This window comes from Ruditapes philippinarum, unplaced genomic scaffold (genome assembly GCF_026571515.1).
Source record: "Ruditapes philippinarum isolate M1 unplaced genomic scaffold, ASM2657151v2 ctg1608_1_1_1_1, whole genome shotgun sequence".
Taxonomy (NCBI): domain Eukaryota; kingdom Metazoa; phylum Mollusca; class Bivalvia; order Venerida; family Veneridae; genus Ruditapes; species Ruditapes philippinarum.
The window spans coordinates 20,687-48,295 of NW_026851953.1; the positions used below are offsets into that span (position 1 = coordinate 20,687).

Below are 27,609 nucleotides of genomic sequence, written 5' to 3' on the forward strand. Positions count from 1 at the left end.
ATATCAGTGAGGTAGAAGTAGCTAGTTCATTTTGAACAAACACAAAACAGAACAGAACTTTTATTTCGGATTTATACATAGTACATCATCACATACATAATAATATTCAAGTAACATGTACTTTCAGTGCAATCCATGTAAAGAAATCATGATATAAATAATATAAAGAAATCAATAATTGTAATGAAACTTACGTTGATTGTTATTAAGCCTCAGTTGAGGATGAACATATTTAAGGAAGAAAATCAATATCAAAACTTTAAAATAAAAAATTTTGATCTATCATTGAACATTATTTAATAGTGAAGTTCTAACAGTCATAACATTTTTGTAATAAAATGCTAATTAACATAGTTCATTTCTATTATTACTTTGCACCAATGCAATAAATTTGTACATACTTGGGTTAACAAAATAATATCTTTTAATATAAAGGTTACGAACATTTGTATAACATGGGCATATAAGATCAAAATGAAATTCGTCTTCTAAGTCTCTTAAAGCAGCACGCCTCCAGATTCATGCTAATTTTCATAAAAAATTTGAAAATGTTTTTGAATGTTTTATATTGTGAAATAACCAAAAGTAAGCCATTTATACATTATCAATGGCACTTACAAGCCATGTAAATTACCAAAAAGTGGTCAAAATATGCATAAATAGACCTTACTGCGTTAGTAACGCAGCAGAAATATAGTTGTACATTTAAAAAAATCAGTCATTAACTGCACATAACATGTAAAATATTACTTGAATCTTGAACCATTTTACGTTTCCTAAAGTCGTAGTACATATTTCTCAAGTTTGATTTTATCGAAATATTTTGACTCATCTGGAGGCATGCAGCTTTAAAGAACAACATTGGCAGTAGCGTTCATTTCTATTGTATTGTATGCATTCTGTTTCTAGCATATCTGCCAGTTTGTATTCTTAGGTTGTGTGCAGAAGTTCGTAATCTAGTTACAAATCGTCTCAAATGTTCAGGCAATATATCTAAATATCTTTCGTTACAAAACTTCACATATACAGACATGTAAATAAACACATTTTTCAGTTTGATAATTCATTTTAAAGCTGCATGCCTCCTGATAAACCAAAATATTTCAAGAAAACCAAACTCGCGAAAAATGTACCAAGATTTTAAGAAAAGTAAAAAAAATAGAAGTTTCAGGTAATAATTTACATGATATACGCGATTTATGCCTGATTTTGTCGTATTTATAACGTTAATATACGTACCTGTTATAACTACATATTGATTTTATTTCATTATGCGGTAAAGAACCAGGGATGTATATAATATATATAAACGTTCCTGAAAAATCGAAAACCATGTGGCAATAACTTTTTTCAAATATTAGGATTCACAATAGACGAAAATAAGATTATTGTTGATATTACAAATCTATTTTTATAAAATAATAAAAAAAGTATTATATATGATTATGACACAAATTAACAAGGAAGAACACATACCGTGGTAATAGTAAAACATAAAAAGTATTATACAAGTAAAATAACATTGCCTAGTACATACAGTTTCACAATTTTATTTAAAAATGCACGTGGTTAATATGTGCTTCGTAATTAATTTCTAAATATATATTATATAAGTATTATTGACTCCAAGAGATTTTGCAAATGTGATTAAGAGTAAAATGTCAATTAATATAATATTTTCTGTCACAGAAATTATTTCATTAATACAAAGATTTGTATCTGTAAGCGACGCTGGGCCAATCAACAGGGTGCATATGTTGTAATTACAATAAAAGCGACACAGGGCCATGATATCATAAATCAACAGGGTGCATAACATTACATCGGATAACGTCACTCGTGCCAGTTATTTAATTATGATCCGACTTTAGCTAAATGATCATCCTAGGGGCTTTATGACATTGGCCATGTCTCACTGATTTGATCCCAAAGAATGACTTCCAACTGGTATCAATAAACACAGTTGTAACAGAAATAAGTATTTTTCAATTATTAACGAAATTTCTGTGTACGTTTGTCATCTTGTTTATAAATACGTTAAATGAAGGAAAATATTTTCTTTACATTATCTAATAAGCAGAATATGAAAAATATAAAAAATTTAAGTTGAAAATATCACAAAATTAATATAATTCATTGTACCTTTCATAAAATATGCAGTGCATTAATTAAACTGGCGTGAAGTATAATTTTATGATAATGCCTTTTTATCTTTTCTCAATTAATTCGCTTTGTGAAACAATATTTTGATGTTGCAAGACTCAAACTTGTTTTTATTGGCAAAAGCATTTTACAGTGTCAAGTTATTTGGTCTTTTTTTAAATTGCCTTTTATGGACCGTGTTTCACACTGTGTTTACTGATATCGTGTGTATAAAGATAATATATCTTACATGTCTGCACTAAAATGTTTATTTTACATTCAGAAAGAGAAATTATCAGTATTTTAAAATATCAATTTTAAGTATAATTAATCTTTAATGCAACACCTATTAAATCGAATTAAGGTTTTGAAATTTTTAATTGCTTCATCATTATATTTTTCAATTTTTCATTTACCATGATCTTGCACATATAAATTTTCATCAAGTTATGTAACGTGAATTACTATTTTCAATGTTATACGAACCGCAGCCAGAAAAGCCGGTATCCTATTAAAACATATAGGGATCCCGGGAATTGACCAGTCCAATAATATATTTTTCAGATAAGCCGGGATCGTATTAAACATATAGGGATCCCGGGAATTGACCAGTCCAAGAAGATATTTTTCAGATAAGCCGGGATCGTATTAAAACACATAGGGATCCCGGGTATTGACCAGTTCAAGAATATAGTTTTCAGAAAAACCGGGATCGTATTAGACGTACAGATAAAGAGTAAATTATCATTCGGTCTATTGGCCATAGTCGGAAGTGTCACTAAACACCTTTAATACACCAATGTTAATTAACACCAGGGACGATAGGTTTAGGGTCCTGTACTGGACATATTTTTTAAGGAAAATGAGGTCCGCTACAGTTCTTTTTCACTTTATATTAAAAATTGACAAATAATTTGTTTTTCTTTTAAAAATATTCATTTTAGACATTCATATCTGTTTATAAGTGAAACATGTTATTTTTATACGATCCATGGAACTTGATTACTTGTTAAACATCTGTAATATATACCTTATGTTTTACATTTGTATTCTTTCTTTTTTTTCTTCAACGTGAAAGCCTTCTGGTATAGTATATATCATTAGAAAAACAACAACACATTTGTTAATTTGCAGATAAATCAGCATTTTTATATAGTATTTTACACGCCTTTTACGTAAAATAAGCATGCCAATTAAGTCGAACTTGTATTTACAATAATGTATAAATACTCAACCATAATGGTCACGAAAAATAGTTGATTTTCCTTATTAGATTTAAGAGATCCCGGATAATCGCATTAAGAAAAGCCGGGATCGTATAAGATATATATATCCCGGGAAATTGACCATTACCATCTTGCTTTCAGAAAAGCCGGAATCTATTAAACACTTCAGAGATCCCGGGAATTGACCACCTGTCATACACGTCAAAAGTTTTTTTTGTTATCATATAAGTATATCTTCTGATCTTTTCTAAAAATAATATTTAAATACATGAACATAAAATTAAGCCAAATAGTGTAGAAACAAAAACTTTGATTTTTCCAATTATACTATAATTACAAGTATTGTGATTTCCGCATTTTAAGTTTGTTAATAAATAACTCGAAATATATTTAAATCTTAAGTTAAATTCATTTACTGTTCATTACATACAATTAAAGAAATAAATAGTTAACGTTTAATCGCCTCTCATAACGACAATAATCAACACAAATATAGTTTATGAGTTTTCCCTATATATCTAATACGATCCCGGATCCCGGGCGTCCCGGATCCCGGATCCCGGGATTTTCCCCCCACCATTTCATAATGTTCGGGTAAAATTTGGCGCAAGTTCCAAAAAATAAAGTAAAAAATGCATTTATTTTCAAACGGTGTTATACTAGTATGTTAGAATCAAATGGCTGAAACTGAACTGGATTTGCTGATTTTTTTGTTGATTATCAAGTTTCTGCTACTTAATATATTTACTGATTGCAGCTTATGTTAAAAATAAATACAGCATCGTCCGAAAAAAATATATATCCGAAAACGATGTCAATAAATGCATTATTGGTGAAAGATGTTGAGATCATGATGGTTTTAAGGTTGCAAAATACAGTTTGTTAAGTATTCAATAAAAATTTGTTGCTCAAAATGCTTCCCTTACATCGGAAAAGAGTCAACTCGGCCCTATACCAACTCGGCACGGGTCAACTCGGCCCACTTTACAAAAATATATATAACGTCCAATCACCGTATAAGAGCATTGATTGCTGCCGAAATGAATGCACGTGTCATACGTTTTTTTTTCTATCAAATACTAACAGAAATACATTGTCTGTGCATTATCTAGTTAAAGTAATAAAGAACAGAAGTTTAATATGTATAAATATACTTGCGAAAATTCATGTTAATATTATAGATATTTTCATATAGACTTATTTTCATCAAAGTAACTTCTATTTGAACGACCCAGTTTTCAATTATCTTTTATTTCAATAAAGGCTAAATACAGATCTTATTTCCGTATTTTTTTTCCTCTCTGTCTCAGTGTATATTTCAACACATTGACACTGAAAGTATAAAAAATTACGGTTAAACCTATCACGAGTCAGAAATACAGTGAGATACGCAATCGGTTATCTTTACTTGCAATTCTACTGGTAAGAAAAGCCTGTGGAAACTGTCAATCCGTGTATTATAAATGATTACAATAATTACAATAAACAATGATAACACAAACCTAAATATTAATAATTGAAAAGTGGGCCGAGTTGGTATAGGGCCGAGCTGACTCGGTGGCCGAGTACGTTTTAGGGCCGAGCTGACCCGGATTCCTTACATCTGCAAAAAATTACGGACTCGCATTTTGCACAGACGCTTGGTGGTCAGATCCTGCCTCACCCCTAACGATGCGATTCACGATATGTATTGCATACTTTTCGTGTTTACATTTTGGAGTCTGCAATCTTTACTATATCTCAGACTTGATATGAGACTTGATACAGTATTATTTTCATATTTATGTATTAAAAAATTGTTTGAAAACCATTTTTTATCGTTGTAATTAGAGGTGTAACGATTCATCGATGCATCGATACATCGCGATCTGCCATATCCTCGATGTATGCATGGTAATGAATTTATGAATTCCAATATATCAGGATGCAATACATATTTCACCACCTGATGCATCGATATAGTGGCAAAGTATCGCAATACACTAATAGGTATGGTATAATGAAAAATCCTTTAGTAACAAGTAAAAATCATTAAGTAATTAGTAATGTAAATTGTTGAAAGATCAAAACTTAAAATTAATTTTTAATAACAAGTCGAAGAGTTTATTGTTTTGTTATTGAAATAGTTTTACATTACATTCGTAAATATGCTGTGAACAAATGACCAAGTTTTTTATATTAGATAAAGTCTGAAAGTCAGTATTGTGATATGTATTGCATCGCAACATAAGAATCGCAATATGCATCGCATTTTATCAAAGTATGCAATATATATCATGAATTGCATCGTTTGGAAATGCAAGTATCGTGATATGTATTGTGACAGAAAAAATGGCAATGCACAGCCCTAGTTGTAATGTAAATTATTTTTATAGAAGTCCCATTCGTGTTTAAATATTAAAATAGTTTTGATAGAGTGTTTACAGGGGCGTATCACCTTTGGGGGGGGGGCAGGATCTGACCCCCAACAGTATGTGGCATTTTGTCTTTTTAAATTTATATGAAAAAGTCTAAGCCTCAAAGCATGGCGTTAAATATAAGATGGAGGAGAGTTGTGACGTCACACAGTTAAACTCAGTATCAGCGGGTTTGTGTTACCGCAAGTTATCATATGTCACGAGATTTTGTGAGAATTGATGCATCCTGGGTAAAAGTAGCCAAAATACCGCCATATTGAATTCCCGGAGGTACATCAACGGAAAAGACTAAACATTTTTTACTTCTATAAGAAGCAATAGTTATATAGTTATTTATTCTAAAACGTACAAAACACACTTTTCCACACAAGTAGTTCTCCGATAAAATCCATGTCGGCAATGTCAGCAATAATTCAAGGATGTCGCCAAAGTTAAACGATAGCATAAAAATCAGAGACTAGCAGAAAACACAATTATCACCAAAGCGCGCAAACGTTTGGGGGTCTGAATCGGGCTCTCCTCTATTTTCGGAGTGTCCTATCTGTTGTTTAAATATCTGTGCTCAAAGTGAGCTTGATTTACTTTTACCATGAAATAGTATAAAACAATTGTTTATTTTTATTTTACATTTTCCGTTTTTAAAATGTCATTTGGTATTTTATACACTGCTTCTGTTTATTCTGGTTCTCTGTCCTATTATGGTTCCCATTTAAGTGTGCAGGATACCAGTCTACGCTTCTGTTTCCAATCAGAATACCTTGGCTTTTATTGTCATCTTGTAATTTGAAAAGTTGTGATGTGTCAATTCAGTACTTCGGACGAGAGTTTTCAAAACCATCACTATCTAGCAGGTACTCTCGTTTCTAATGCTAGCTTTGCGAGCAGGCCCTTCGGGGCAGCTCTTCAAGCTTGCTATTAATTAGAGGTAACAATGTTTGCATGAATGCTTACCTTTAAACAGCGACATGAAAACTCAATCGCAACTTTTCTGCCCTTTCCGTTAGTCTTAGGATAAGGGCCACAAACACAATAGTATGAAAACACAGGACAGATAATGAGATATGGTATTTCGCTCTAACCTACCCCTAAGAAACTAGACATGTAAACATATAGTAATTTAATGCTGGGAGTTGTTGATAATTTTATTTCCAATATATCAAGAAAATGCCCACAAACAGACTTAATTTGAATTGATTACTGTTAAAGGAAATAAAGCTGTTATTATAAATAATTTTAGTATTATTTCAAGTTAAATTCAGGAGATATTTAATCTCGAAGTCACATCATCTGATCATGTGAGAAACAACAGAGATGTGACCTGTGGGTTTTTTTGTGAAAATTACCTGACTGAACAACAGTTTATTCAAAATGAATGAATAATATTTTGTATTGCGCATTTAAATATGATAAAATTAATTTATTATATGTAATAACTGTTCAATAAAAAAAAATTAGTAAAAGGCAAGTTTACAGTTAATTTTTTTGTGTCAGTATATAATATAAATATATATATAATATACAAGATATATCAGTAACTAATATCACTTGCCACATGATTATTTTTTTTCAGTTTAAAATGAGTTCATGCAATGGCAGACAATGTGGACCTTTTTGAAGTTGTGCCACCGTCCCCTGTTAACACATCCACACAGATCTCGCAGCGAACAAGTAGACTTCCATTATTTCCTAGACTACCGTCTTTGGACCTAGAATGTAGGAAAAAATTGTTGTTTTTTCCAAAACAGAAGCTTTTTTTCCGCTAATATGTATTTTGGTGACCAATATTGGGTCATGTTCCCAGTCTATTAAAGTAATATTTTTTCCCCAGTCTCAAGAAAAGTAGAAAATTCCCATTTCAAAGGTAAAACAACAAATACAGAGGTGGAATTAAAGTTATTGTTATTATGTGACACTATGCTACATGTTTACAAAAAAAATGTTTTTTTTGGTTTGTTTTTTTCATTCCAGATTTTTAAATGTACTTAAAACATAAATTTTTCTGTTATAATTGATCTCTGACATTTATTGACAGTCTACTCTAACAGTCATTTGTCTCTCACTGTAGATTTAGATTATAAGTAGTCGATAACTTGCAGAGAAATTGGTAATTACTGGATAGTTATCTAGGAAAGCCTGCTAGGTGGATCAACTGCTGAAATATGCTAAAAGATGTATTAAAATGGGCGAAAAGAATTGAAAAACAAACAAACAAGAGAAGTTGATTTAAAAGTTATATGTTTTGGTAAATTTTGCATGTTGTATCATTTCCAATACTTTTGTTTGCACAATTATTATGTATGAATAAAATTTCATAATCGTTTATACAATCTTTTTTTTTGAATTTTAGTGGATATTAGTGAAGTAGATGTAGAGCCATTATCGCCCATAGCAACTGTGTATGCAGGTCAAAGAAATCAAAATAATAGCGGCAACAGAACTCACAGGTAATAGTTATTAATGTGTATCACATTTAGCCAAGTGTTAGAAAAACAACTAAGATTTTTATCTTGGCCTTACATTTAGTTTACTCAAATTTTTTATTTTAAATTTTGATTTTTCCCCATCAAGAGCTATTGATTTAGTAATTTAACTTTTTTTTACTGCAGTTACAAAACCTTTTTACTGAACATGACTCCATTTTAAGGGGAAAATATAATATTTTGGCCAGGGGGAAACAGCCTGTATAAGTATGTCAAAAAAGAAAATCACTGCATTAGAGTAAAAGGCCATGTCCCCAGAATACAACAGTGTAAGAAAAAAAAGCGAAATGGCCATTTCCAGTTTTATTTGCACATCTGTCTGGTTTGTCACTGCTTGTGAATTATATATGCTGACAATGGGTTCCACAAAGTTTCAAGTTTTAAGTTTGCAAACACATCAAGATTTAATTTAATTTAATATTGAAAGTGGAAAGAAAAAAGATGCAAGTAGTTATACATAGAATTAGAGCTTTCCAATCAAAAATATAAATAAATAGTGTCTATTATAGGAGTGGGGATGGGGGATTCACTCATATTTTTAAGAATACCCCCCTATTTTTTCAGAGGCAGGGGGAAAATTTTACATAGAGAAAGAAGATGAAAGATCAACAAATAAATAAATTCTCACTTTTCGATAAAAATCCCCCCTGTTTTTTGAATCCTAGAATAGACACTGAATGAACTGATTAATGGACCTACTATCCATATGGTACATGTAATGGCAGGTGTATCTATGGCCACAATCATGAGGTGCTCTTTCTGTACCTCATAGTTTGGCCATATTGTTAGCATTGTCCAAAGGGACATCTGGGAATATTCCTTCTAGAAGCAATAATATATCTGTACATCAACAGTTACTTAGCAGGGATTTTTTTGGCTTATTTTATAGCCGATATTCGGTCATATTCCCAATTGAAAATAGTATATTATTTTCCCAATCCAAGGAAACAAATCCCAATTGAAAGTTACAAAATAAAAAATTAAAAATATTGAATAAAATTCTAAAATCTTTGAAAATCAAGGCTTCTCCACTGATATGGTGCTTAAATGCCTTAAGATACCATCCTAGACAGTGATTCTTTGCATTCATTTAATCACTACAAAACTTAAGTCACGCAATTTTTCCCAATTTTTAACAAAACATTGCTGAAATTTCCAATGCCATGGGTATGGGTTATGTTCCCAAAATCCTGTGAAAAAAAACCTGCTTTAGTGACTAAGTAACTGTTAATGTACAGATATATTATTGCTTCTAGAAAATTATACCTGCGTTTAGGTAAGCATAGGTTCTGATGTATTGACATTGCAAATATGTTAATGAGATAAATTTGCTAATTGCATTTTGTTTGTAGTACAAGTGGATCGGATCTCAGTGATTGGCTGATTAGAGAGAGACGAGAACCTAATAGTAGAGACGTGCAACCCGGACAGGTAAACTGTTATATATCAAACTTGAAAATTTAAATGATATTCAAGACATAGATACAGTCTGCTCCACTTATAACGAGATCGGTTTTAATGAGTTACCGCTTCTAACGTACATTCTACTGTGTCCCGGCCTTTTTCCTTCTATTTTCCTTTCATTTTATATCGTTTATAACGAGATCGGTTTTAGCGAGATATCGGTAACAACGTACATATTTTCGCCTTCCCATGCATAATTTTCATAATTTTAACGAGGTCACATCATTGGCACTTCGTCTGCATCAGTTTGACACCTTGAGATAAACAATGGTGACCAAAAACAAAGGTTATCTTAGGAAGTAATTATTGAGCAATTAGCGATCAAATGTGTCAGTCTTGTTTTGTCAGCGCTCTGGGCTAAATTGTCCTTTAGGTGACGAAATCTTATAACAAAACAATTTCATTAAGTGATTAGCACAAAGGAAGCAGCTAATTTCTTGCAGTGTTATTCGGTGATCGTGAGAAATACACTGCATGACTTTTGAAAAAAAATAATTTAAAATGTGCATATGAATAAAAACACTAGCGGTTTGACGTAGTATGGGTTTTCATATGTTTTGTTCAAATTCTATGATAGCTAGATATATTTATTTACATGTATATTTTAATAAAACAAAAAACTACTGAGTGCAAAGAGTTACCTCCCATTATGTACTCTTCAAAAAGAAGATATGCGAAAGCGAAAGTAGAAATAAATGATGTTCAACGGTGTCAGATTTCTCAATTTGTTCTGTCCCGGTTATAACGAGACCCGTTATAACGAGGAATCTTGCAAAGTCCCGACGATCTCGTTATATCCAGAGTGCACTGTATATAGTTTCAGATAAGTCTTTTGGGGATAAAGGAGCTTTTAAAAAGGCCTTTACAATTTCAAAATTTCCATGTCATACTTTATATTGTTTTCTCCATAATATTTAAATCTGTGAAAAATGTTTATCTAATTTCCTCATCTTTAGGTAAAATACTTTTATTTCAGAAACTTATTGAAATCTAGTAAATTCTTACAGAATATGTCTAATTTGAATAAGTGAATGTACAAACTATGTTGGGGAAGCTGCATTCCTTAATACTTGTCAAATTAATTTGGTCTATGCTTATAAAAACTGCCAGACTTTTAATGACACCATGTAATCATACTGTGATTACCTGTAGTGTGTAGAGTTTAAAACGTAACATATCTTCTCTGCGTGTATTCAAAGGGTGTTTATTTTACATTTCAAAAGAGATTGCTACTTAGTAATTATCAGTGTTTTCAAATATTAAATTTGAGCATAATATAGCTGTAAGTTTTGTTGCTGTTTTTCCTTGTTTAGAAAAAATTTCTTTTTTTTTTGTAATAAAAAATTATTTAGTTTATCTTTTTATAAAGCTTGCATTAATAAGTTAGTACCATCATTTTCAAGATATTGTTTGTAGTTTTAAGACCTCAATATGATAATCATTGTTTATATTACAGGCTGTTGACCATGTTATTGAGTTACTAATAGATGATGACAATTCCAGACCATCTTCTGTCAACAGTGAGGTTATATCTATTGCTGATGGATCGTCAGATATAGAACATATTGTAAGTGTAAGGTCGGTGACTACAAACAAACTTGCCCAACATCGCTGTGGGTTCAAATACCAACGGGGGACTTTGGTTCTTTCATGTGAGGAAGCTATCCAGGTAGCAAGCGGAATGTTGGTGGTTCTACTCAGGTGCCCGTGCCTGACATAATGCAATGCAAGAAAGGGCACGTGAGGTCTTCCTCCACCAGTATAGTTGGAATGTCGCCATATGATCTATAATGTGTCAGTTAGACTTTAAACCCAACCAAAAGAAAAAAAATTGCCATATACAATGTAGTTTACAGGTCTTAATAACATAAAACAATGTAAACGATTTTACAATTGCTACCATACATGTTGGAGGATCTGTCTATAAACTAAATGTTTAGGGTAGAAATGAGACTTGTGTTGAGTTACTCCCATCTGTGTTGGCAGCCAGTGTTTGATTACTCTTAATGCTTATTACATACTTACTTCGTACTAAATATTCTTAAAGTAACATATGAGGTGACAACTTCATTTATAAAATTGAAAGCATGATGTCATTGAAAATATGTGTATAATGGGAGTGGGGGTGCAGTTAGGCATGAGAAGATTAAATGACTTGCCAAGTTTTTAGAATAATTTATTTTCAAATATTTAATTTCTTCAGTTGATTTGTCATACTTCTATTTTTGGATCTGATCCTCATCAATTTCTAAAAAAAACTCTGAGTTAAATCAAACACTTCCTACCCTGGAGATGTACCTGTGACATCTAACAGGAGACAATCTTAAGTTAACTACAGTAGTGTATATAGAGGCTATTTGTTTAGTTCAGTGTAAGATCGAAATATATTTCAACAAGGAAGCACCAAAAGTTAAGGTATATTTCATGTGTGGCGCAGCTATAAACCACTGAAAAGCATGTAATAAATTATCTGATATGTAGTTATCATTCTTTTTGCTCAGAGTGATTCTGGTGATGATGCAGCAGATGGTGATAGAAATGATGACACAGTTGTAAACAGACCAGCCAACCCTGAACCTCCAGAAGAGCTAGGAGAGCCAGGTATAAAACCTTAAGCTACTGGAACTGTTATATTAGTCTTTTTCCACCAGTATAAAGACAGGCCAGTCTACACATTCATGTAGTCTGAGGAGGCTCTATACTGTTGGTAGCTCAAATTTTATATTTTGATACAGAGCTCCAAATAATTTTTTTGGCCAAGGGGTTTTTACCCCTCAAAATTTAGAGTGAGGGGTAAAATTTAAAAAAACTTAAGGGGTAAAATCTGTCAAAAAAGCATTTTGCATTTTTTATAAACAAATTAACTTATTGTTTTTGTTTGTTTCTTTGTTTATTTTCTTTTTTTAGAAAAACCTTTAAAACTAAAATACTAATTCAATGTGAAGCAATACAAAACGTGCCCTGTAAAGTCAGACTTCCAGAGTATACTAGAACTCAAGTTTAGGATACACAGCAAAATTATCAGGGCTTCCATTTTCAAAATTTGGAAGTCAAAGACTTCAAAATCTCTGATATTGGAAGTCACATTATATTGGTAAAGAAGGAAAAGTATTAGATTTTCGGAAGTCACATGCCAAAATGAAGGAGTAAATGACTCCCAAACTTCCACTATTGGAAGCCCTGAAATAAATATATTTTCTAGGAGTCAATATTTTTCTTTCTTTATTTCTGTTGGCATGTAGCTTATCATATGCTCCAGTTTGAACAATTATAGTTGAAATTAGAATTAAAAAAAAAACAAGATTTTTTATCTTTCCTTAAAAAAAGTATTGGTCTGAGAGAAAATTGTCCGAAACTGTAGACTGGGTACGAAAATATTGAGTACAAAACTGCAGGTGAAAATCATGTTATTTTGTTTCAACAACAAAAGTGAAAGAAATTAAAATATATTTTTGTTTATATTGAGACATAAGCATTTCAATAGGTGCCTAAACAAACTTAACTCCTACGATGATTATCTGGCAAAAATTTATATCAATAATTTCACAGGTTACACTCTTCTGTACTTCCTGCTACTTTCGTTTTTAACATGCGTTGTTGACAACAGAACTTTTAGTTTTCAATGCAATAAAATGGAAATATATATTGTATTTTTATGCTCAAAACATCCTCTATCTGAATATCAAATGTTTACACTTCTATTCTTTTACGCTTAAATTTTGACATACAAGCGTATTTTCATTTTGTTGTGTGTAACTTTGACGCACAAATTTTGAAAGTGATGCGTATTTTAGATTTTCCATGCGTATTTTACGCTTATACGCACGCTATCTGGAGCTCTGTTGATAGTGAAATCATTCATTATATTATAATATTTTTGAACTATGCCAAATTCAAAACGGGGCAAATTTCATTACACATATTAAGGGTTAACGTTAAGGGTATAAAGCTATGTTTTAAATACTTTTTCCAGAAAAAAATATGATGTTGGTCACTTTTTGTATTGTCCAGGAAACATTGTGTGTATAATGTCACTCGTGTTTGAAAGGTTGATAAATTTAATACAGAAAACTCCACTTATAATAATACTGCTTATAACCATAAACTGCTTATAATGATGCTGTTGCTACAGTTCTGACTCTTTTCTGAGATATTTCTATGGTTTATAATTTGTGATTAATGAATAATTCATATGCAGTGCATGGGTTATTCCACACATAGAGATATCACTAAATATTTTATTAGAAATACAATGACTTATCCATTAAGTGTCTAAATGCATATGTATATTTGCATGGTGTTGAAATTGGGAAGTTGATGTGTTAGGTATTTCATAAAAAAAAATTTCTTCTCTGGTTGAAGAATGTTTCATATTCCCATATTCCATGGAATATTGATTTTTGTACAAAATGAGATTATAATGAAAATCCATTGTTTGTGCGTGATTAAATTCATATTGCACAAGGCTTTTCAGTCATTCATGCCCGCAATTTTTGTATTTTAGTGATTTGCACATGAACTGGAATTATGCAATATCTTAACAAGTACAATGTATACAATCAAAGTTTATAAGTAGATCAAATATATAAATTATTTACCTTACACTGTTACAGCTGGTCAAATAAGCCTTGAAGATCACGCCTATCCCTCAAACACATCAGTCCAGACATCAGATGTTGCCCCAGCTGTTGCACAGGTGACAGAACCATCAACTGTTACCCCAGTTACACCTGGACCTAGTACTGTTACTCCTCTACCTATTGTACAAGTTCTTGGTGGTCAAGGGCAGTCACCCGCTGATTTTAGAAGCCCTAAGCGGAAGAGAGTTCACTCCCCTGAAAAATCTTCAGTAAGTGGAGATAAGAAAGTAGAAGAGGATGAAGATGAAGGAGAAGTAAGTTTGAATAAAAAGTTTTTTTTTGCCAAATTGCTTTGGCTGAATCATTACTTTGTTTTACTTGTTAAATTTGGCGAAATTTGTTTTTGAGGCTAATTCAACAGTCTGCTGAATTAAGTGTATAATGTTACTAACTGAGTTTTTGTGATGTTATCTTGCCTGCCTGCTTAGCTCAATTGATGGATCCCTACTCTGACCCTTAATTTGAATAACAATAGATTTAACCACAAACATGGACATGCTCTTTTGTTAACAAATATGTTGTGGTGAAATTCTTATTGTTTTCACTAATCTGATAATTAGAATAAGACAGGTCAGGGATCTACCTGGTATGCATAGGGAGAGCTCCATTGGCTATGTTATTTTAAAAAATATTTTTAGACCGAAGGATATACAATGTATGCTTGTTGTTATATGTGCACTTACGTCTCAGTTTCTATAAATAAAATGTTTTATAACTTCATTTTTTGTCCCAATGGTATAGAGTATTGTAGACTGGAAATTTCTAGTTTGAATCCCACATAGGCCAGGATGTTGGCGTATTGTTTTTTTCCAGAGATATAACCATTTTCTTAAGTTCAAATGGTTTTAAAGAGTTAAATGTAATTCTACTATTTTCAGACATGCCCTATTTGTTTTGATACATGGACAACATCTGGTCTTCACAGGTTATGCTCATTAAGATGTGGTCATCTGTTTGGACAAAGGTAAGAAATGATGGTTCTCATACAGTTATACAGATGCCAAGTTTGTTACTGTTCCTATGAGAAAATTAGGACTTACAAAAAGAATTATATCAAGTTTCTAGGCAGCATAAAATATTGAATTGATATTAAAATCTAATAAGACAACAGCAGACACTTGAAATGCAAAGCAAAGGGGCGTCCATGGCCGAGTGGATAAGATTGTGACTACATATCATTTGCCTCTTACTATCCAGCTAGCATACAAAATGTCCGTTGTTCTACTCAGGTGCCCGTTTGTGCCTGAAACAATGTACATACGGAACCTGAGGTCAAAGCAACAACATTTCTAAAATTCAGCAGTATGAAAAATTTTGATAATTGTACAAACTTTAAAGGACTTCAAAGTGTTTTGAAATGTTGATGCTTCATTTTTGCCCATTTGAAGATTTTACATATGATTTACGATGTAAATGAAAATAATGCAAGAATATTGTGGGATCAAAGGCCAATATTTTTGCTCTACATTTGACCATTGGTATATTGTTGAATGTTTTACTCATATCTTACAGTTGTATAGAGAAGTGGTTGAAAGGTCAAGGTGGAAAATGTCCGCAATGTAATGCCAAGGCGAAACGACAAGATATCAGAGTGTTGTATGCAAAATCTATAAAGGTAATTTACATATCTCAATATTACAAATCACATTTTTTTTCACATAAAAAACCCCATGATCAAGATTAAATGATGGTTATTTTCTTTTTATTACTGTATAAACTGTTCAAAAGTAATAATATACTGAAGATGATATTGAAAATTGATGTTTTGAGCAATTCTTGGCTGAATTTGACATAGAAGCTAAAAAATGTTTTTTATTTTTAGGTCATTTAACAGTGTCTGTTCTAGGAATTCAAAAATAGGGGTGATTTTCCCCCCTTTATTTCAAAAAAGGGGGGGGGGGGATTTTCAAAATCAAGGGGTGCCAATATAAACTGCCAATGCTAAATCATCTGCATTAAGTTAACACCGAGGCATTCAACCGATGAAATAATTAAAACGAAAATATTTATTTAAGGCAGCAGAAGTTGTCCCCCCTTAATTTTTAAACGAAAACAAATTATTATAGAACTGTTGCGATTGATTATAAAGGGATTGACAATACAAACAATCGACCTACCTTTCACGTCTAGATCGTAGCTAAGCTAGGAATTGCTTAATTTTTCTTTAATTATTTACTAAACTAAAATGGCGCCCAACTGTCAGACCCAGCACACTAGTTCCGGTGGGTACCATTTATTTCCGTCAACTCCTGTAAGGTACTAAATTATTATAATTAGCTTACAGTTACCTCCCTTCGGTTTCCTGTGTAAATGTAAACAAAACAACCAAATATAATGCAGGATGGAAGTTTTACGATTTTATTAACTTTTTTTTATAGATGCGCGATTTTCATGCACATGATTTTGAATTGTGTGCGATCTTTGAAATACTAGGGTGAATCGCGCAATCGCGCGTCCTAATATAAACACTGCATTTAACACAAAAAATGATTATTCTGAAAATTCATAGTCAGTGAATGCTCTGAAATTTCGCACACAAGTTATTGGTCCAGACCTAGATCAAATGGTATACAAATCATGTGAAAATATGTCCAGTTTTAGCCTATCAAAAAACTCTTTGTACTTCATTTTATGCTGACCATTTTAAACAATTAATTATATGTTTATTAGTTTATTTCAGTCTCTTTCATATGCATACATATATACATAAAACATATTAAAAATTGATAAAAAATACATATGACCATTCTACAATAGAATTATAAGAGACTATATCATATATATACTTATCATTATCCATTTACAATTGATATTTAGTTCCTATTGTTAACAGTAAAGATACATTATAAGACCATTTTACATCATAAAAGTTAGATTATCCCCACTGACCTTCAATAAAAAAAAAAAAAAAAATAAATGAAGAAATGCTGTAAGATATTTTGATAATAAATCTCTAAGTGTTCTAAAAAGTGGCATCTCAAAGTGTTCTAAAAAGTGGCACTATTCCACAAATTTAATAAAACTATATCACCCATGGTCAGACCATGGATGATTGGTCAGTGGTGATATTCTATACATTAGTAGGTAAAACAACTTATCATGTTTAAAACAGATATGTTTCATTTGTATCATACAAATTACTATCATCACATTTGTACAATAAAATTTACTATCGTGTACCATAAGCACCTGTCATCTGAAAAAGATGTTAAAAGACTATACTAAAATTAATTTTAAAAAGAAACTAAAACACTAAGTGGTCTGAAAAACCTTACTTGTACAATATATTGTAGCGGAGTTGAAGAATATTGTAACAGGTTTTGGCTGTGACTTTAACAATATCATTGTTAGAGAGAATAAATACAAGTTTATCTTCATCAGAGAGGTCAACAAATTCTGGCCTTATGTTACGTGCTTTTTCTAACATAGGTAACCTAATGTGCTCATATGCATTACAAGATAATAATACATGTTTTTCACATTCAACTGTAATTTTACATATTGGACATATCCTACTGTCAACAGCAATGTTTTCATATCTACCAGTTTCAAGCTTTATGGGAGCTACTCCACATCTGAATTTCGCTAGTGCAGACATGTGTTTACGTGGCAAATATAGTTTACAATAATTTTCAGTTTTATAATCATTTTTTAACAACTTATAGGTTTCTCAATTTATTACCACCATTCCCATTTAGACTAACATTCCTCCATTAAGCTTTATATAATGACATACATTTTTGAACAACTTTTTCACAAAAAGACTTAGATGAGACTGTTGCACAAACCACGTGCATACTCTACTAAATTTAACTTTTCCATATAATTATTAAATATAAATTGCCATGTTTTTACACCTATTGCTGCTCTTGCGCAAACAAGTAGAAAAGATCTTATAATTAACTCTATTTACATCCATTCTAACAATCTATGCCATTGTTGACATACAGATCTCCATTGTTTCACATGTGTAGGCTGCCAAGCTAATTCTCCATATAAAGCTGCTGTAGGTGTATACCGCCCTACCCCCAGATAAAAACGCATTGCCCTATTCTGTATCGCATCAATGCAGGAGAATGACTTATTACCCCAAATAGAAGCACCATATGAAATGACTGGCCAAACCATTGAATCATACAATTTAACAATACATCATATGGCATGGACCCTAATGCTTTCGATTTGGCAATAAGTAACCCCAGTGCTCTACTTGCACTTTGAGCTATACATTTAGCGGTCTTATTATAATCAAGAAACTCATCAAGTAACAGACCAAGGTAAGTATATTGTCCTACAGTTTTTAGACTATGCTCGCCACATGTGAAAACAAATGAGGATCTGCTGGCCGACTGCGACCTAAAGTGAATAATGTTGCTCTTATCATGATTTACAATCATAGCATTTGATGTACACCAATTTGACAAAACATTAAGCATAAGTTGAAGATCATTTTCAGTTTCAGCTACAAGAACAATGTCATCGGCATATAATAAAATGCAAACCTTATCATTATCTATATCAATTCCTTTACCCAATAGCTTTAATTTTTACAACAAGATCATCTATAAACAAATTAAACAATAAAGGAGATAACGAAACACCCTGTCGGAGCCCACATTTAACATCGAACCATTCTGTTGTAAGGCTATTTATCCTTACACAAGATGAAACTGAGTTATATAATGACTGTATTGCCTGTAACATATTACCATGGATACCCTTACTATCTAATTTGTTCCATAACAATGATCTGTCGATAAAGTCATATGCCTTACGGAAATCAATGAATGCACAAAAGGTTGATAATTTCTGTTTCTTTCTAGTTTCTACAATATTAGTTAAAGATGATACAATGATCAATGGTACTGCGACCCTTCCTAAAACTATTTTGCTCATCACTGAGTATATTGTTAGATTCTGCCCATTTTGATAAACGGTTATTCAAAAATTGTACAGTATATCTTATACATGGTGCAAGACAATGACAAGCCTCCTATATGACAATGGATCTCTTGGATCGGCAGTACTTGATTTCGGTATAGGGCTTATTATTATCTTATTCCATGCAGAAGGAATAATTCCTTTTGAAAAACAGATATTATACAAAATATGAAGAAAAGACACGGAGCAATCATTTTTCAAGATTTCCATAGGTATATTATCACAACCCCATTTATAATTATATGGATAATTTTGAACTTAACAAAAAATGTGTTACAGGCTTTGGACACATCAGAGAGAGACAGGGCACTGAAGGACCTAGAGAAGGAGAGAGATGCAAAACGTAAAGCAGAAATGGAAGGGGCACAAATACGCTTACAGTACCAAATGACCATAGAGGAAAATAACAGGCTCAAGCTGGAAATAGAAATGTTGAAGTCACAACTCCGAAAATCTGGGTACTTTACTGCATTATTTCAATATCTTATGAAAATATTTAGTTTGATTAAATACACAAGGCTGATAGAATGATGATGGCTTTGATTTAAAACTTTTCTTTTTGTTGCATATCAGATCAAGCCTAGTTATTGCCTTAAACAGTTACCTTGGAGATAGATAGTCTGCTTTGTACCAGTAGCTGCTTAAACTTTGGCGTTCTGGTGGAAACTAAATATACCCATGCGAACAGTGCAGACAAAAAAACTGCAGGCTTTTCGGTGCTCTTTGATCATGGTCTGCACTGTTCACTTCTCAATCAGTATTTAAACAATGTTCCCTAAAAATGATGAATGGTTTTGTCCAGATTGCAAGACAGACAAGTCCATTTAAGATATTTAGCGGGGTAAGAGTTAAAGATTTCTATAATATTAAATACACTTCACAATTGCTCTTTTTTGTATGACCTTCATTTATTGAGTGAATTCTAAGATATTTGAGTGGTTCTCCATGACCAAGTGGACATGGTTGCCACTTCAAGCCACTTTCCCTCACAGCTGTGCCTTTGAATCCTGTCAGTAACTCTTAATTCTTTTATAATGTCAGAGGAAATTATCCAGCTAGTTTACGGAAGGACAATGATTCTATTCAGTACCAACTTGTCCTTGAAATAATCAACTAAGAGTTATTTTATATATCATCATCCACCAGTTCAGCTTGAAAGTCACCTTATGACCTTTACAGTGGCATTGTGGCTTAAAATTCAACTGCATAAAAAAAAATTGTGATATTTCTTGTGTTGATACCGTCTTTTGTTTGTGAGCTACCTTTGTGTTGGGATCTTGGGTCAAAATTGGGTCAAGGTCTTGTAAAATTGACATTCATATTTTTGTAATTGTTTTGTCAAAGCTTGATTGTGAAGCATCCATCAAAGTTACCAATGTTTGTGTTCTAATATTTGACAGTTTCAATAACAATTAAGTGTTTTAGTAAATTCTTTCATATACATGTTGTAAGGAACACGTCATTAACATGTTTTATATTTTATCTCATTATAGTGGTACCGGTGCAGCGGGATTGAATGTAGGGAAGAAAGTTGACAGTGTTCTTACAGGGTTGAAATTGTCACAAGTTGCTGGACAATTTGTGCTAGACAAAACAATCAAAATATGGGATGTAAGTTTATGATATAGAAAATATTGAAATGATTTTGCTGTTATATTTATAGAATATACTAATGTTTGAGAATTTAAATTTATGATGACAATTTTGTACTCAAAGTACTTAAAAGCTTGACATTATAGAACTTGAATAGTTATACCTCCTTAACAATGTCTTTATCATTGAATTTAAATTAAATGAGAAAACGCAAAGGGTTGTTGAAAACCTGCTGTGGTAAATTAAATACTAGTTTTTAGTGCTGATTAAAACTGATTATGAAGGAAAGCCATTTATGTGGATCAAGATAGGACCAAAAATATGTGTTAAAATTGATGTAGGGAAACAAAGCATAGTTGCACAGAAATATTATCATTGTTTGATGTTTTCCCTCTTTCTGCTATGTTTGCTGTGTGATTCCCAACAGGGATGAAGGATCTTCTCATATGAGGAAGCTTTCCAGATCGCTAAAGACAGTTTGATGGTTCTATTCTGGTATCCAGATGTACCTGATATAATTTATTTCTTTCAACCATAAAGTTCACCGATGTTAATTTATTTTTTTCAGGCTGGTAACTGTCGTGTTATGGCACACTGTCCTTCACTGGCCACCATAGTTGCTTCACAGCCATCTTCCAGCCCACTATTTCCAGGGTTTGGTGTGAAAAAGGTAATATCAGATTTTAACCATTTTACAGTATTCATAACGGGTGAAATTTTATTTTATGTGAAGTTCTGTTTGTACTGCATGTCATGCTTCCCATCTTATATTTCATACGTGATTTTCAATTTAAATGCCTTGGAATTGGATGTTTATCCAGACTATTGTTGCAGACTATTGGAACGTTCATATTTGGTATTTACATTTCATGAAGTAAAACTGAAATCACGCTAAAATGACATTTTGTAAAGTCCCAGCATGAATTTTTATATATATTCTATATATTTTGGGTTTGAAAAGTAAATATATCCATACATGTTGAATGAAATTTAGACGCCGACAGAATCACCAAGTAGTTAAGTTTTAAAACAAATCATGTGACTTGAACAAACCAGTGAAGTTACAATAACAGATATTATGGATATTGTATGATTGAAACAATTGTAAGTAATTCATTTGACATGTTCTTTAACGTTTCAAGAGTTCACTGTGACAACTATTGTGAAATCTTAAGTCTCCAACCTGACCCATGTGGGTCAAGTTAGGAAACAACCATTTTATTTTTATAAGGAGAAAAGTTTTGTTCCTGTGACTGCCTAGTATATTCATTTTTAGATCATTTACAGAATAATGAATGAAAAATTCAAAAGGAGGAAATGAAAATTTTTGCCTGTGTCTCCCTTTATGATTAAAAGTTGACCAAAATTGATTTTATAAAAAAATAAATAAAATGGAATTGTGTCCAATTACTTTACTATAGTTTTACAAAAAAAGTTGCTTACTGTTTACCAAAATATTATTGATCTTTTCAACAGATATGCACGTTAGATTTTAAAACATCTCAGTACATAACGATTCACAATAAAGCAATAAGAGATGTGGCATTTCATCCCACTGTGGAAGACGGCATGTTGCTATCGTGTGGGCTGGATAAAAAAGTGAAGATGACTAGTCTGCTTAGTAACGCTGTCGTTCAAACGTAAGTTGTTGTTTTAGTATAGGTTATATATATTTAGGACCTTACACAAGTGGTAATTACAAACAGATCTACTCTAAATGAGTCTTACAATCTTTTTAAAGCTGTATATTCATAAAGGATAATAGATCACTACTTGATGTATTATCCACTCAGGTGGTAACATCAATGTGACATTATTATTATCATTATCATAATATTATTTACACTTTTACATGCTAGAATCCGACACCAAATGTGATCAAAAGAACAAGACTAGCCAGTAATTCCATACTTTCTGAGCAGTATCTATGCTATTGTTGGCATAATTATGTTTGAGTATTTAGATAAATCAGTGGTTAAAATTTAGCACGACCCCCAACAGCAGAAAGATGGTAGATTTTCTATTTGGCTTGTATAAATTCCCAATTAACTGCTGCAAACTGCTTGTAAATTTTATGAGAGTGAAATCTTAAAACTACAAGCAGATTGTTCCAGATTCATAGTCTGAAGGGCAACCATGGCTGAAAAATTGTAGTTGTTGACTTCAGACCACTTGTCCCTCTCCACTGTAGGTTCTAATGCTTCCATGTGAGTAAGCTATCCAGCTAGTTTAAGGAACAACAGATGAATGCCAGTGCCTCAAATTATGTATTGAGAGGCACTTGAGGTTATCTTCCCGAAAAAGGTGGAAAGCCGACATATAATTTAACTGTGTTGGTGCGATGTAAATGTCCAACCAAAAACCAAAATAGCCCATTTAATAAATTAAGCAAAGTAAGGGTTCATAGCGTATAACTTCATTTGTAAAGAATTTTCAAATGAAGATAAACTTTATATAATATATTGGCATATTTTAGATACGAGACTGCTATGCCAGCATGGAGTTGTGTATGGAACGCTCAAGACCGGAACTATTTCTATGCCGGTCAACAAAATGGACTCGTTCTAGAGTTTGATATCCGAAATACCGAGGGTCCAGTCCAAGAATTTAACAGCGAGGGTAGCCGATCTCCAGTTGCCTCACTGTGTTATATGACAGAAGATATGAGTGCAGATTTCAGGTACAGTATAAGTGTTTTTTTCTGCGGGCTCCAAATTCTGCGTTTTTTCCAAATTTTGGCATGTTTTTATTTCTGCGGGCTTTATTTCTGCGGCACATTCTTTGGACAAAGCATGATTTAAATTCTGCGGCTCATCTTATCAAAGTCTAAGTCAATTACTCTACCTAATTTATTTGCATGTACACATTCGCATTAAAATTTTGTTTATCGTTGTCACCACAAAACTACATAGTATTTACAAACAATTATAGTTGTTTGCTTGCAAACAAATATAATGCGCAACAATAAGACAGTATGCATCTTTTGATCAGTGTGAAATGACGTGTGAAAAATATACCCTGGTAGTATCTTTAATTCAATAAAATTGATAGAAGTTTATTGTAAATCAGACAACAATTAATGTATACGACGATTATTTAGCAGTATAAGGGGTAAACAAACCTTTTAGCGTACAGGCAAACACTATGATGTTTAAATATCTTTATTCATAACTTGACATAGTTAACAATAGGTACATCCTTACAAGCACAGATTACATACTTTGCTGAAAACAATTTTATATAACTTGATGACCCGCTAACCGTTATAATCCGTTAGTCGTTATTACTTTAGAGGAAACAGGTCATAATGTAGGACACATATCGTTACAAAAAACATGGAGAAATATTCTGCGGTTTTTATTTCTGCGGTGCTGAAACTGACCGCAGAAAACGCAGAAATAAAGTCACCGCAGAAAAAAATAATTTTTAATAGTTTGAACCAATGAAGAATCAGACAGGCCGTGCATATCCATGCTCTGTGTCGTCTGCTATTCATTGAAGTCAAAAACTGTAAAAAAAATCAAATTTTGAGAATAAATCAAAGGGAGTAAAAATATTTATTACTGTGTTGTACCAAATTGTTTGCAACATTTTCATTCCTGTAACAGAAATTATGAATGTAACTGGTTTGTATTTAAGCATTGTTGCCTCATAAAAAAGCAGGACAGTTGTCACCTTGTTTCATAGAGCATTAAGATAGTAGTATCTTTAATTTTACCTTTGGAAGTTAAGTTTTAAAGGCAATTTGAAAACTAAGCAGTTGCCTCCCTTTGACAATAGTTGGAATTATTTCCATGAAAGATTGAAAATATTTTGACATTTATGAAGATGTAACTAGAACACTACTAGTTATCTGGTTTCATATTATGGCCTTGTCTTTTTTGAATTTTCCCTATTTTTCCCCCTGAAAGGCGGATTGGGTTTTTCCCTGTATGAATAGATACATGCAAATTTAATACTGCTTTTATTTTATCTGCCCAAGCTCTATAATTTTTAATTTATGTGACAAATTAAAATTTGCTCTTGATATCCCAAATTGTTATAGTGGAGAGTACTAAAAATGGTACCTGGAAGAGTCTTATTCAGAATGAAAAGCTTCTTTAGTAATTGTGTAGATAAAATGGTGATAAATGTTGAATTTAGGCTTATTAATAATTCTTGAATAGTTATACATTTCTTAGTAGTTGTACATTTCTTAAATAAGTTATAATCTCCCAAAGATTGAAAGTTTTTTAATAAACCTGAAGACATTCAACTGTTGATGAAAATATCTAGTTTCAAACTAATTTTATTCCACCTGTTAGGAATCTTTATAGTGGTTGATAAAATAATAAATTACATACAAGTATTTTAATATTTAGTATTTTTTTCTTCAGATCTGGTGGTTTGTTAATTGGACAATTGGATAAGTTATCATTCTTTGAAAAGTTGCCAAACAACCAGCATAGACTTCATTTACTGCCACTAGAGGGCAGTCTGACTAGTTTACACATCGAGCCGAACACCCGGCATATTCTCGCCAGTTATCGACCGACTGTCCGCCACCCGACGATACGGCATCAGCTGTGTGAATTGATCTCGAGAAATATTAGCACGGAGCCTACTGTGATAGATAATGTTTGTAGTTGTAATGTGATACATACGTTCCACGGGGGTCGTACCCAGACCGTCCTCTCAAAGACAATCGTGCAGCAGCATCCAGCTGATAAGAGCAGGTTACTGGTGTGTGCTGGAGATGAAACTAACAATAGTGTAAGTAGGCGGTGAATTTTTGCATGTAACAGAAGGGGCAAAATAGGCCTTTCTCAATATGACAAGCTGTTGATAATTCTATATTTAGCCGTTAGAAATCACAAAGATTGTGCAGATTTGCTCTAATCAGTTGTATATTTTAGGCAGATTGGATCATGTCATTTTATAAAAAGTACATTTAAAATGTGTATCATCATATGAATAAAAACATGTTTTAATTGCTTAAAAGTTTTTTATGGTTGTTTAATTTTTCAAATTTAAAGTGCTTATGTTGACAGTTACAAAATAAAATTTTGTTGATGGTGTAGGAAGCTACAAGCCTATTGATACATTCACAAATCTGCTCCTAAAACCAACCATTACCAAGTAATGAATATATATGAAGTTTTTTGCTCAAGGAAACAAAGACATTCCCCTGATTGGGTTTGAACCAACACAGAACCAGTAATCCTTAGATTACTATTCTGATATCCTAACCATTTTGCCATGTCGTCACTTATGTTGTTAGCAGGGAAGTTAAAAAAAATCACTGGTAGAAATGAAGTGAATAGTTCTGTCAATCTTTAACCTGAATATTCTGTTGAAATGACAATTAAGTATACCTTGATTGTGTTCTTTTGTAGGAATCATGTCTTTATGTGACCAGTGCTTCCATAGTGCTTAGGACAATTTTTTATTATATACCTAGTAATGCAGATATATTTTACCCTCTCTTTCAGGTCCATCTTTGGGACTCTGCCACAGGTCAGCTATCACAGAGACTTATAACAGGGGGTGTTACTGTAGACATGTGCTCAATGAATATAAACAATACCTCATACCTGGCTGCTTTAACCGATAAACAATTAAAAGTTTATAAATGGACCTGATAAACATAAAATGGTGTGCCTTTTAACAAGGGGGGTAATTGTTGGATATATTAGTGAATGAAACTATATAACAGGGGGAAGTAACTGTTGGATATATTAGTGAATGAGGGAAATTTGTTCAAGGAAATTAAACATTACCTCAGAATACTCTGTAGCTTTAAGAGATAAACAACTTAAAGGTTACGAATGGACTTGATACATTATGTGCTCAATTGTTAATGTCATTTTAACAAGGGAAGTAACTATTGCATATGTTAGTGAGAGTCTGTATTACAGGGGAAGTAACTGATGAATTGTGTGTCCAATTTAAAGTCTACAAATGGACCTAAAAACAAGATTTCATCAGCAGAATAAGAATAACAAACAAGGGAAGTTACTCTAATCAGACTGATAGCAGGGGAAGAAACTGTGGACTATGTTCAATGAACATGGATACCTCCGGCTACAGGAGAGCAATTGAAAGGAGAAATAGACTTGTTGAAAAGCTTTGTAGTCAGACTATTTTCTAAATGAGAATTATAAACTAGGGGAGTAACTGTGAAGAGACTAGCTTAAGAGGGAGAAATATCTTTGAACATGTGTTCCTGGAAAATATTCAGAACTTACAATACTTTGTACTCATACATGTATGCTCTTGTTAAGTGAAAGTGTTAAGAAAGAAAATTGAAAGTGTTCAAGTAGATTTGCTGGAAAAAGAATACAACTTACTGCTTTATTAGCCATATAAGAAATCCAGAGGGCTTTACCTTTGTGTAGTAATATATAGTGGTGTTCGTGACAGAGTGGTTTAGGTCGTTGACTTCAAATCACTTGCCTTTCAGTCTCACTGTTGTGGGTTAAAGTCCCACCAGGAACTTTGGATTATTTCACCCAGCTAGCTTATGGACAGTCATTGGTTCTACTTGGGTGACCATTTATGCCTGAAGTATATACATTATACATGTAAAGTATATACATATATTTTGTATAAAATTGTCAGGTTGGAGGCATGCTTTGTAAATACTGTGTCAAAATTTTTATACCATGGTTCTTTCAGGGAAGTGGGGTCTATTAGTTGATGCATTCATTATAAACTGAACATTTAT

At 32.4% G+C, this 27,609-nt stretch overlaps 1 protein-coding gene across 2 annotated transcripts; it reads left to right on the plus strand.

The window, feature by feature from the left end:
* The first annotated feature begins 3,945 nt into the window (after nucleotides 1-3,945).
* Nucleotides 3,946-27,609, plus strand: LOC132744008 (E3 ubiquitin-protein ligase RFWD3-like). 2 transcript variants are annotated; one of them, XM_060732612.1, is made up of 16 exons: nucleotides 3,946-3,993; nucleotides 7,356-7,498; nucleotides 8,133-8,229; nucleotides 9,618-9,696; nucleotides 11,186-11,296; nucleotides 12,231-12,330; nucleotides 14,343-14,623; nucleotides 15,248-15,333; nucleotides 15,882-15,984; nucleotides 19,590-19,768; nucleotides 20,804-20,921; nucleotides 21,472-21,573; nucleotides 22,380-22,543; nucleotides 23,380-23,583; nucleotides 25,280-25,655; nucleotides 26,375-27,609. In XM_060732612.1, the coding sequence occupies exons 2-16, from the start codon at nucleotides 7,375-7,377 to the stop codon at nucleotides 26,522-26,524; spliced, it is 2,274 nt and encodes a 757-aa protein (XP_060588595.1). In that variant the 5' UTR covers nucleotides 3,946-3,993; nucleotides 7,356-7,374; the 3' UTR covers nucleotides 26,525-27,609. The 2 variants fall into 2 exon arrangements, with proteins under 2 accessions (XP_060588595.1, XP_060588603.1); XM_060732620.1 differs by having other exon boundaries at nucleotides 3,953-4,030.

What these genes read in the sequence shown, in the direction of transcription:
- LOC132744008 (XM_060732612.1), top strand. Translation starts at nt 7,375, where the DNA reads ATGGCAGACAATGTGGACCTTTTTGAAGTTGTGCCACCGTCCCCTGTT. An exon ending in GGTCATCTGTTTGGACAAAG is followed by an intron (nt 15,334 to 15,881) that starts GTAAGAAATGAT and finishes CATATCTTACAG; the next exon opens with TTGTATAGAGAAGTGGTTGA. An exon ending in GATATGAGTGCAGATTTCAG is followed by an intron (nt 23,584 to 25,279) that starts GTACAGTATAAG and finishes TTTTTTCTTCAG; the next exon opens with ATCTGGTGGTTTGTTAATTG.